At 35.5% G+C, this 13,364-nt stretch overlaps 1 protein-coding gene across 4 annotated transcripts in view; it reads left to right on the top strand.

The window, feature by feature from the left end:
- MED13L (mediator complex subunit 13L) overlaps positions 1 to 13,364 on the top strand; it is a 291,782-nt gene that overhangs the window by 165,328 nt on the left and 113,090 nt on the right. For all 4 annotated transcript variants that reach the window (XM_082355688.1, XM_082355690.1, XM_082355687.1 and 1 more), the window contains exon 4: positions 1,149 to 1,232. In XM_082355688.1, coding sequence (XP_082211814.1) covers positions 1,149 to 1,232 — 84 coding nt within the window. The remainder of the gene's footprint in view (positions 1 to 1,148; positions 1,233 to 13,364) is intronic.

Genomic DNA, 13,364 nt, shown 5'->3' with positions numbered 1-13,364 from the left:
ACTAAGGCAAATCTGTAATGAGTTGGGCGAAGGCTTGAATTGTTTTCATCCTCCTTGATGGAGTGGAAATTACAGAGCCAAAAGCCACGTGCAGAATTGCCTGAATATTCAGCAAAGAATTACTGTGCTGCTCTTTTGCTGGTAGGTAGAACCTTGTATTGAAGAATTATATCCACCTTTCTGACAGGTTTTCTTACAAAATATGTATCATTTCATTGAATAGTATTAGAGATTACTGTATTTCATCAGTTTCAAAATGCACATTTTCTCCCACATATTTATGTTGTTAAAATTAGGGATGCTCTTTACAAATGATGGCATCTCACAATTGACTGGAGTTATGATATAGTTGTCACCTGCCTGTACTCTAGTGAACTTGAGCATAGCTACTTATGTTGTTGTCACTTCAACTGAATTGTGTGCACTTTGGGTATTATATGAGTTGAGTTCAGTTGCCATTAACATGTCTTCAGAAAGAGTACCCTGTGATTTGACATGGAAAAACAATGTACACAAAATGGCATGAAAACAGAAGCGGGGCACAATTTAGATATGAAGAAAGCAAAATATTCATTACTGAAGAAATGACTGCAGTTCCTCATTTTTTTGCAAAGCCATAATCAAGTGCTTTACCATGTCTACAAAAAGAAAATACCTAAGTAGAAGAGGCTGTGCTATGCTTTTATTACTGAAATCCCTGCTAAAGAATTGACTACCACACACCACGCAAGAAAGATCCAGCATTAAAACTTGCAAAAAGGGCGTCAGTGGCTTGGAAGAATATCTCTGAGGTACTCTTAAGAAATGCTGCCTATATTCCCAACATCCTTGATCACACAAAAGTTAAAGTAATATAAAAGTGTGATTGGATTTGAAGCAATTCAGAAGTGTAAGATGTTTCAGGAACATGTCAACCAATTAATTCTGATTTTTTTACATGTATAAGAATAATACATAATAAAAATCTATACCCAAAGTCAGAAAATTCTTTCAGTAAGTATAGTGTAAGAATTTTAAGTACTAGGAAAACATTTTGACAGTTTAATTGGTGATGTTTTTATTTTCAGTGGTGGATCTTATCTGTGATTATTGATTCAGCGACTTGCTAATTTGTTATTGAAACTGTGTTCTTGATGTAATTATTGTAGGTGCCTAATGGATAAGAACTTCGTTAGGATTGGGAAATGGTTTGTCCGACCCTATGAAAAAGATGAAAAGCCGGTCAACAAAAGGTGAGTCTTTAGAATGCTTTTGGGTTTTTGGTTTCTTTTGCTTGACCACAGCTATCTTTGGGGAAGAGGTGAATGGAGGAAGTAGCTTTTGTTTATTTTCCAATAATGTTAGTAGTTTAGATGTTTGAAACAGATTCCTGGATCACATTTTATTAAGTACTCTATCATTAAATTTTTGTGGAATATTAAATTTTGACTAGAAAAATGATTGTCAGTAACCCATGTCTAAGTCCCTTATAACCACACTATTTGGAATTGAATTACTCTATTTTGTTATTTTCATTATTCTAATTTATCTTTCTTCCTTATAGTGTTATGTGGCATAACTTTAAATCAACAGTCAAGTGAATTCAAATGGTGACAGTTTTTATAGAATTGTTTGATGCCCCTTAAAAGTCAGTCAACACATCCTTGACAGTTGTCAAACCAGGACTGGGAATTACTTCTCTAAATAACCCTAAACCTTTAACCATCATTTATTATATGCATGGCTTTAAAGGCAGCCTTTGATACTAAACAAATATGGAGTTTTAGATCAATCAAGCCAGAATCAAAAATGAAAACCGTCAAAATCTAGTATTTATCTCACTTTCCTTTGAACACAGTGTAGATTTAATTGGAAGTTGGTGACTATTTCATTTTTGTAGAGCTGGGTACACAATCTTGATTCTATTTTACTATCCGTGAACTTGCCCTAAGCTAAGGGTCCCCAGCTTCTGGCTTCAGACAGGTGCTCTTGAAACCTTATGTGGTAGATGAGATCTTTTGGATAGCTGGCCAGAATTTCAGCTGGCTACTCCTGCCACTTCTTCCTGTAAGAGATTTAATAGCAGCCTTCTCTCCAGCCTGTATGTCTTAAAGCTTTGATGAAGTGGTTGTCTTAAAGCTTTGATGAAGTGATTTCTGAGCAATGTAACCACTTCCTCATTAACTAAATCTAATTTATGAAAATTGGGATTTCTTTTTTCAAATCAGATAAATTAGGGCCTGGCTTTTTTTTTTTTTTCCCCAAATCACCATGAACTTCCTTGAAATGTTTCCCCCTTTTTAGTACATTTAGGATTTATTAAAAATTATATTTAAGTAGACAGGTATTATGTGTATCAAAGTTTGCCTGAAAAGGATAAAACTGATTTTAGAAAAAGGTACTAGTGTGCCTGGGTGTGAGTCTGTTTACAGATGCTTTGATTGATGGAGAGGAACTTTTTTTTTCCTTTTATTTTTATTGATTTGGTCTAACTAATGAATGTTTCATGGACATAATTCATCTTAGCATTTTCCTAAAATTTACAGAGGACTTAGATTTTCCTACTGGTTAAAGTTTGGGCTTTTATTGTCGAGGAGTCTGAATGGTTATACATGGATTTGTTTTAGTGCATTGTTCTTCTTTTCCATTCCTAGTGTGCCTCTCCATGCTTAGTGTGCATTCTCACAGCTGGTCACTAATGAATTGACTGAGCCAGTCCTAAAACTTTTGCTCAATAGGTATAGATGTTTGTGTGATGATTTGAGAAAAATTTGGGGATGAAGAAGAAATGTAGAAATAAAAAAGGGATTGAAGGAGTAGCAGTTAGTATTTTAATGTAAAAAATAATGTTTAAAAGTCAGATGTGCTTAATGATCTTTTGTATAGCTTGTATATCTTTACACTTTATTTAGATACTCAGAGTCTTCCTAACTTAAGCAAGCCAGATGTCGATAATACATGTAATATATTTGGATATTTGATTTTGTGTAAAACTGGGAGGCTGTTGATTTCTGAGCAATGTAATTAAGTTATTTTATTATTTTTAAGACTATACTTGTGGTTGAACCTCGTGGAACTTTGTTTTCTTGTAGTGTAGAAATATTGATGATTAAAAAAACTATTTTAGAAGACATTAACAGTTAGAAAACATTTTAAAGCAAAGATTCAATTTAAAAATTTGGCATTTGCTATAATAAAGCTTTATTAGGTGTAATGACTTTTCCACTCATTCTCTGAGTGGAAAATAGAGCATCTTGTTGGATGTTGAAACAGGATCTCAGTGCTTAAGTCATTTTGGATGGACAGAGTGGCCCTGTAGAGGAGGGCATTTAGAATAAGAAGAGTTGGGATCACATCCCGTACCTCTCTTTACAAGTTATTTGCTTTTAGAAAAGTTGTTTAATTTTTCTGGGGTGAACTTTTATTTTTGCTGTTATTGAATTGATAATAATTAGTATCTTAGATGGTTATTGTGAAGATTAAATGAGTTAATTTATGTGGCTAGTTTATAATTTAGTTGAGCAAAAGCAAGAACAAATTAATCTTCTTGAAGCTTAATTTTTTTTTTTTTTCAGTACATACCGATTTAGTAACCAGGGGAGAGGAAAATTTGCTGCCCAGTGTTAAACACATTGTATATACACATTAATATTTTTAGTAATTCTCTTATTTGATATCATTAGACCCAGATAAAAGGAATACACTTTTAAAGTAGTGATGTTAGCCTATAGATACTTTTTTTCAATAGATTAAAAAGACGATTTAACACACTATTTTATGTAAGCTAAAATAATTCTAATAGTGGCGACAAATGAATATACTGATGATTAGGTTTCACCTGCTCGATTAATAGCATATTATTTTTTGAGCTATCATTTCTCTCCATATTGATAGCAAAACTAAATCATTTGCTGGTGGACTCTAAAAGAGTTCTCAGTGTTGGATATGAGATGAAGTTCGGGATAATTATAGAAGTTTGACCAGGCAGGTTCAAGAAGATAAAAGAAATTTATATCATTTTTTTGCTATAGTAACATATCTTTTGTTACTCATCCTTGGGAATATAATAAGTAGGAAAGAGAACTTGGCTTTGTCCTAAAGAGTTGTGACAACTAACATCAAGCATAAAAAATTTGTGATTTGTAAGGTATGTTGAACTTGAAAAAGCCTTTGCTTTCAGAATATTCTTAAAAACAAACCAGTAAAAAAAATGTTCTTTTAAAATAATTTAGTTGTTCCAATGGAGTTTCTTTCTATTGGAAAGGTGTTGATTTTCTAATTTAGTCTAGTTTCAACCCACATTTGACTACCACAGAATTTGAAGTTTATATTCCTTAGTCTTTGAATGCCAATTTTAGCAAAGTAATTGATTGCCCCCAGTAACAGTTTGGACCTTTGATCTTTCCTGGTTTCAGGTGTACAGTAGCTGAGTTAACACAAATACCAACTTGCCAGTGCATTTTCTGAATTAATTCACCATTTCTTCCTCGTGAGCAAACCTGCCCTGCTCTAGGGTGATACTCCAAATAGCCTCACGTGTTTTCAACTATTCTAATTACCTTTGTGTGTGCTGTTAGCAGATGCACACGCACATACACGATGGGAAGTACGTCACTTTGGGTGCTTTTGTGTCATTTCATCTGGATATTTTCTTGACTCTTAAGCCTGGGATTATTTCTTTAATTTCTTTTTTTATGTTCTCACACTACCTAATGTGCAAGAGATGCCCTTGTCTTTTGGTTTTAGTAGCAAAAAACCAGTTTTTGTGTAACAAGATGAAATATTTTGATGTAGGAGAATATTTTTTAGCACTTTAAAACTTTCATTCCTTCTTTTTCCTCACCCTCCCCTATCGCTTCACCTCTTCTTGTTTTCTATCCCATTCTCCTCTTTCTTGTACTTTCCTTATATTATAGCCCAGTCATCTGTGCTTCCTTCTTGAGATGCAAAGATGAAAAGTCAGGGAAAGGGATCTCTCATTAGAGGGTAGACAGACATGTAAACAATTACTTACAGTGTGAAAGATAAAGGGAATCTCTTACTAGTGTCCAGAAAAATTAAGGTCATTAGTGATGTGGTACCTTTAACAAGGACTAGCCAATGGGAAATTCATAAATAAAAGTAATGGGACAACTTGGATTTATTAATCATACATAACAGTTTTACCATATTTTTTGTCTGTTTTTGGTGGATCTATAAAAAATGTAGTCGTTCTCTGCTGGTTTATTTGATGGAAGATATATCAAAAGGTTCTGTGTATTTCGTCACTTGAATTTGAGAATTGTGTGAAAAGTGAGAAGACAGTGAGGTTAGAGTCCTGAGGAGCATCTACATTTACAGGATGGGTAGAGAAAAAGGAGTACCTAAAGGAGACTAGGAAAGGTCAGTGAGAAATGAGAACCAGGAGGATCGGTGTCACCAAAACCATGAATTTTTAAAATTTCAAGATTAATCAGCTGTGTCTACCAGAGAGGCCATATAAAATACATTCTAAAAGGCAGTTATGCAGCCACTTTGGACATAACATGAGCAGTTTCAGTGCAGTAGTCAATTTCAGGTTGCAGTAGCGAATTTCAGGTTGCAGTAGCCTGAGTTACAAATGGCAGTTGAAATGAAGATAGGAATGTAGACTTCTTGTTATATTTTGTTATAAGTAGCTGCAAAGTAGAAAGCTGTTGGATCTAGGAAGGGAGGAGACAAACTTTTAATAAGAGCCTATGATAAAACTAAGTGGTACTGTCTATTGTTTTTAAAAGAGTCTTTCATGTACCAGGCACTCTGCTTTGTACTTTCACAGACATTATGCATAGAGTGTCAAATTGAAAGACCAGTTCAACGAGAGGTAGCTTGTTTACTTTTTAAAAATTACTTTTTTTCCTTAATAACTGAAAGGCAATTATCACTGTTAGTTTTTGTTTTTTGTCCTAGTAGCAGTCTAAAAAGTACACAATAAAAACTTATATCCTGAATATCAATAATTTATTTTCACAGTTTAAATATATACTGTCAGTTTCAAAAAGGATTTTAAACACCTTACAGTAAGAGATACACCTTTAAAAAATGTATATATCGGGCTTCCCTGGTGGCGCAGTGGTTAAGAATCTGCCTGCCAATGCAGGGGACACGGGATCGAGCCGTGGTCCGAGAAGATCCCACATGCCACGAAGCAACTAAGCCCATGCGCCGAAACTGCTGAGCCTGCGCTCTGGAGCCCGCAAGCCACAACTACTGAGCCCACATACCACAACTACTGAGCCCGCATGCCTAGAGCCGATGCTCCACAGCAGGAGAGGCCACCGCAGTGAGAAGCCGGTGCACCACAACGAAGAGTGGCCCCCGCTTGCCGCAACTAGAGAAGGCCCGCGCGCAACAACGAAGACCCAACGCAGCCAAAAATAAATAAATAAAATACATAAATTTATTTAAAAAATGTATATATATACTAGAGAGGTTTTGTGAATATCGTTGTTGTAATTCCTGCTAGAGGACTGAAACTAAGCTGGAAACAGAGCTCTCCTTGATCACCGGTCCATCTAGAAATATAGATGATCTTCCATTAACTATCTGACTTTGTGGGACTTACTGAATCCCTCTGGACTTTAGTTTTAGCATTTATTATTTCTAAAATATTTTTCAGTTTTTCGATTCTCTGATTCTAGGGAAATTGTAGAATCTAGGCATGTCCCCAGAAAGTACATAATGTAATTTGTAAGTATTTGGTTTACTTCTTTGATGTTTTTGGAGTGTTAGAGAATATTATAAAAATAAAGATTTATTAAGAGTGGTTCTTAGAAAGTATTAAATTCCTATCTGAGAACCTGACAGGAGAGAGTGACAGTGTACTTCATGTAGGGTTTTATTAATAGTTGTGTAAGTTCGAAGTATTATTATAACTTAATATTTATGGCTAAAGAATATAGAACGCTGTGAGTGCTGAGATGAAATACTAAATTATGTAACTGTGAAGCTTCCTCTTTGTTATAATGTTCATATCTGGTCTGTTGTTACAGTCTTCTGCTGTCTGGGTCTCCTGACTTCATACTGCTCATGTTTCTAATCCCTCTGCTCTGTGTATCCTTCTGTTAGTCTACCTTTGGTGAAGCACTCTCCCACATAAGAGCATAATGTGGCGTCAGTGTTTAGGATGTTACCTGAACTTTATCTGGCATTCCTGTTCCCCAGTAGAAGCCTTTTGTCCAGCCATAGTTGTCCTTCACAATTCCTAGCATAGTCTAAACTCCTTTTCTCTTTTGTTCCTGTTCTTTTTTTTCCCCCCACTCTTTCTGTCTTCCCTGGCAAGTTAACTTTGATCTCTCTTCTTTGAGCTGCTCCCCTGAGGCATCTTTTCTAGCTGTTTGTTTCTGACATTTTACCTCTATCAATAGTATGTTTTTACTGTTCTTTTTTTTTAATTTTATTATTTTAAAAATTTTATTTTTCTCTTGAATTTGTACTAAGGAAGATGAGAATTCACTCTCCTTCCTCCTTTTCCCATTCCTTCATTATTCCTAAATTGAATCTTTAAAACAGAATCATACTTATTTTGGTGTTTACTATACATCATTATTTCTCCTTTTATTCTACTCAACATCTATTACAGTCCCTAGTACAAAGGATATTACAGGTTTGGAGGAACTGAATGGAACTTCTTTCTGTTGTAAATCTAGTTTTCTAGGATCAAAATAAAAAATGAGGTCTTAAAACTCATTTAATGTAAAACAAAATATTGAGTTATGTCATTAAGACAACAACATTCTCTTTATCATTCTTATTTTAAAAGATGATCCTTTAAAATATTATCTTTTATAAATGGGTTAAAATCCTTGTTTCTTACAATTGTCAGTTTTGCATGAGTTTTTCCTCAGTATTATTTCTTATTGAGTGGTTTGTTCAAGTTTCAAGTTTGAGCAGTTGGGCTCTTTATGATGGTTACTTTAGTTCAAGTATTCCCTAGTAGAAAACATACATTATACCCTGTTGGACTTTGTCCCCCATTGCTAGCCCATGAATTGCAATTCTGCTAATGGAAGCAGACTCAACACATTCTGAGATCTTAACAGGCCTCATAGAAAGAAGGAGGCCTCTCTAATTGGTTGCACACAGAAGAGCCTAGAGGGAACATTGTTGGGGAACATTTGAAGGATTATTATGTATCACTGAAATTGACCAGTGTTGTTTACAGAGTTTATCTGGTACTGAGAATCTAAGAAAACAAAGGAACGTCTTAGTATGTATAATTGAAAACAGTTGACTAAAGTATTTCTATGTTTGATGAATTTTTAAAAAATAAAAGACTGTAGAAGGTAAGTTTCACTGAAGGAGAAAATTGGACTATTAGCTGGAGAATGAGTTTGTCTCAATGGTCTTTAAAGTATTACATCAATTTCAGTGTAGGATGCCACCTCCTCTCCTTTGTTTCTTACTTACAATTTCAAGATCTAGAACTGAAGCTTTCTATCAGAGTATGGTTCACATTCCTGAAATAAATAACAGCTTTCTTCTGCTAATGATTTGCTGTGTCCTTACGTATTTCTAGGCCTTGATTTCAACTAGAGTTTCTTAGGGAAAGAATAAGACATTGTGATAGCCCATAAACACCCAGTTTGTGAAAACAGAAAAATTGGGATTATATGCTTTTACTTTTCAACTTTATCCCAGTAGCCCCTCCTTTTCCCAGTCTCTAAAAACTTACAGTACTGGTTTGGGACACATGATTATGTTCAAGTATTAAATTAAACATGTACTGTCTTGTATTAACCTTGATCATTTTAAGCGTGTTTTGTAGGTTCAAAAAGGTAAATTACAATACTAAAGGACACTACTTTAATAATGGCAAGGCCTCCCTTTCCCCCAACCCTTAGAAACACATGCTGTTAAAAATACCCTGTGAAGACTCAATAAAATACTTGCTAAGTACATTTCAAACCAGAGGATGCTTTGGTTGAAGTATGTTATGGATACATTCGAACGTGACTGTGTGTTTGAAGTACAGTACAGGGTATGTTCTGTAGCTGCTATAGAACAAAGCATTCTGTATTTGTGCTTTGATTTTCTGTAAACTAAGCTTCCCAAGTTTCAGAGCTCTTTTAATTCTTCTGAGTATATCATGGAGAAGCCTTCAGTTGGGCCATTGGCACCCTGTGTATCTGATCTCTTTTAAGGATGCATGCAGTACTCCTGCAACTCCTTTGAACAAGTCAGTTATTTTCAGAAACAGCTGAAGTTACTGAGCAGCCGAATTGGAGCTGAACCTGGGGTGAGGCAGATGAGTAGGGGCCAATCATCCTGACCCGCAGTGTAAGTATTCAGAATCATAAATATTGACTTCAGGAATTAGAAGTTTTTGTGCATGCGACTTTTTTAGGAATCTGATGCACACACATATACATTATTACAAGTATTATTGATGGGAGTAAATGACAGAAGTTTAGGACTTTGTTATAACTCCTACTTATGCTCTCAGTGAACATAGTCAAACTGATCCACTTACTATATCCTGTGTTTCTGTTCCTGTGTTTTCTAAACTCTGAGTAGGAATAATAATAAAGGTATAATGATGTCTACCTTATATAGGTTGTTTTGAGGATTAAATGAGATAATGTGAATGTCTAAATAATTAGACAAATTATTTAAAGCCTGTTTCATAAATTTCTTCCTAGATTCTTATAGCACTTTATATACTATTCACTATATTATGAATGAAACCATTCAACTTTTCAAAATTAAATGATCATAATTCAGGAATAGCATTATGTATCATTTTATTTTTCCATTTTCAGATCATTTAATATTATTTTTATATATGAAAGTTATATAATTTAAATAAACCATGCATTAAAAGCACATGATAGAACTTCCATAAAATTCACCTCCTTTACACCAAGTATTTTCATAGGTTTGATTTTGGTCTCATATACCTATGTAGTTATAAAGAAGCCTGTTGACTATTAAGGTTCACTATAAAGCGTGATAGTCTATTTTCCATATTTCACATATAAAATACACTTCTCGGTAATGTTAAGCCAAGTGTCTTTAGTAGTAAGGTGAGATAGCTACCCTGGATAATAAAAGGAGGCAGCATAGGTGAAAAGTGACCCAGACAGAAATGGATCCAGCAGTCACAATTACCAGATGAGGAAAGAAGGAAGCTCCTTACAAACCACCACCACTTCCAGGATTTTCTTCTCACTTGGATAGGTATCATTCAGACCTTCTAGAAACACATTTATGCACTTGCTTTTTACTTTGCTTTTTTCCCTACCATTCCTCATAAGGGTACCAAAAAGGGGAAAGTGTTTCCTATTCTTTTTCCTTCTTAAACACGTTTATCACTTACGTAGCTTGAAATGAGAAGAATGGTCTAGATAAGAATATTTGATATGGAGTGAAGAATAATAGAAAAAATAAGTGGGAGGTTGAGGATAAAATAAATTGTTATCTTTATTTTTAGTTTACTGGCATAGTCTGGCATTAAAAGTACTAATTATACAAATGTGGCCATTTGTTATTTTGTTCTTAGCCCTGTGTTTAATGAATAATATTAAAATGTTTCCTTGGAGGGAATTTAATTCCATATTACTCACTCACTTTTTAAAGCTTTCCTTTATACTGCTTTGTTTGAAGAATGTGTTCATAAGTCATTCCAAACGTCTTAAAAAAATCTGTCGTGTATTTTCCTATAACAAAAGGATTGAATGTATTTATTAAAAATTGTAAAATTCAGGGGCTTCCCTGGTGGTGCAGTGGTTGAGAATCTGCCTGCCAATGCAGGGGACACGGGTTCGAGCCCTGGTCTGGGAAGATCCCACATGCCGCGGAGCAGCTGGGCCCGTGAGCCACAACTACTGAGCCTGCGCGTCTGGAGCCCGTGCTCCGCAACAAGAGAGGCCATGACAGTGAGAGGCCCGCGCACCGCGATGAAGAGTGGCCCCCACTTGCCGCAACTAGAGGAAGCCCTCGCGCAGAAACGAAGACCCAACACAGCCAAAAATAAATAAATAAATTTATTTAAAAAAAAAATTGTAAAATTCAGAAAACCACATAGAATTATGAGAGTTTAATTGAATTCTAACACATAGATATGTCCTTTATTTGAACATAGTAATGTATATGGAGTCTTTCTTGATACTTTATATATTCCTATACATACATCCCTCCATAGTGCTTGATGATTACTTAGTGAATTCTTGAAAATTTAGCTTTTAAAAATAGAGTTATTTCTAGATACACTGGAAAAGGGTCACTTCAGCACACTAAAGTATAATTTACAGAAAGGTAAAATTTGGACTCTAATGCAAATATAAAATGAACAAATGGCATACATTTTAATCAACTCATTAATTAGTGAAAGAACAGGTAAGATGTGAAAACCAGTTCAAAGAGTATTTGAGTAGCTAGGTTTTTCTAGAAAATAAATAGGTATATATGTACCTACAACTTAGTAGCTGTTTGAACAAACAATGAACATAAATTGAAAGAATAAAATGTATTTTCTTCTTACCCAGAACTGCTGATAAATAGGACATGTATGCCTGTTGAGCACTGTACAACTTCTCAAACCTTGGAATCAGATTGGATGCTACTACTCTTATTTCCTGTCCATACTGATTTTACTTTATGTCATAGTCACAGCTGAGACACCCCCCCCCCCACCACCAAATTTAAAATATCCCACCACATCCATGTGAATTCCCTGCAGTGTTTTGGGGGGTTTGGTGCACAGTTGAGGAACCGAGGCACTAGATAATCCTTGGATGGGCATTTCCCCTATATGGCATTGAAAGGACAAGCTGTCTTCCATTGACCTTACTTCAAAGTTTTGAATAAATTTCTTTTATTTATTAGTTTGTTTGTTTATTTAGCTAGCTAGCTAGCTAGCTGTGTCAGGTCTTCATTGCAGCACACGGGATCTTCTTTGAGGCATGCGGGATCTTTCGTTGTGGCGCATGGGCTTCTCTCTAGTTGTGGCGTGCGGATTTTCTCTCTGTAGTTGTGGCACGCGGGTTCCAGAGCGCATGGGCTCTGTAGTTTGCAGCACGCTGGCTTAGTTGCCCTGCAGCATGTGGGATCTTAGTTCCCTGACCAGGGATGGAACCCGCGTCCCCTACATTGGAAGGTGGATCCTTTACCACTGGACCACCAGGGAAGTCCCTTGAGTAAATGTCTTAAAAAGTCCCCTGAGGAGCTCCTAATGAGAATTGTCAAATTTTCCTTCGAAAACAGCTTGAGGGATGGTGGTGTTGTCATTGATTGTCCTGGTAATGTCCATGATTAATAAACTACTCTGTGTTTATCCACAGTCCCTGCCCAGTGTATTGACTGTTCTAGTAGGCCAGTTAATCATGCTGCTGTGATGCACTAGAGCTATAGTATAGCAGATTCTTGAACTTTTTGTTGTCAAAACACCTATAAATGTTAACTGAGCACCCAAAAGAGCTTTTGTTTATTGGGTTATACTTATCAATATTTACTCCAAAGAATTAAAACTGAGAAAAGTTAAAATATTTATGACTTTTTAAAATAACAGTAACAAACCCATTATATGTTAACACAACCTTTTTAACTAAAATAACACTTTTCTAAAAGAAAAAAATATTTAGTCAGAAGAGTGGCACTGTTTTTGCAAATCTCTTTAAACTCTGGCTTAAGGGAAACAGCTGTATTCTTGTGTCTGCTTCTGCTTGTAGTCTGTTGTGACATCACACACGATGTAGCCTCTGGAAAACTCCATTGTGCACTTGGAGAAAATTAAGAGTGAAAAGGATAAATAATGTCTTCGTGTTATTTTGAAAATAGTTTTGACCTGCTGCCTGCTCGGCATTCCTATACTTTAAAAAATTTCAACAAAGATGTTGTTTGTCTGCATTTTATTCTTAGGCTGGAGCAGGTAAACTTTTCCTACAGATAGTAAATATTTTCAGCTTTGCAGGGCATATGGTTTCTGTCAAAACTAGTCAAGTCCGACATTGCACTGTGAAAGCAGCCATAGACAATATGTAAGCAAATGGGCAATAGATTGTTCCAATAAAACTTTATTTTACAAAAAATAGGTGACTGTGAAATGGAGCAGGACCCTGTGGTCTTCCCCCTGCCCCCACCCATGTCCTCAGCCTGCCTTTTGTCTGTGGAAAAACTTTAGCCAAAGAATAAGTTTAATTAGAGAAGTGAGAAAATGCAGAAACAAAGGAAAACAGTCAAAGGAGACCAAATAATAATAGTTTACTCATTAAGCAAAGTCAAGGACCTTTAGCTCCTCCTCAAGGGCTATAGATAATATTCTGAGCCATACCCTGTGAGCTGTCTTATAGATACTAAAACCTCACCAGGTGAAAGCCGTTAACTACATGATGACCACACTGTAGCCATGACATAAGCTACAGTTCCGA

This window comes from Balaenoptera borealis (assembly GCF_965194805.1).
Source record: "Balaenoptera borealis genome assembly, chromosome: 14".
NCBI lineage: Eukaryota > Metazoa > Chordata > Mammalia > Artiodactyla > Balaenopteridae > Balaenoptera > Balaenoptera borealis.
Note: the sequence above shows the minus strand (reverse complement) of the source record. Positions and strands in the feature narration are given on the sequence as shown.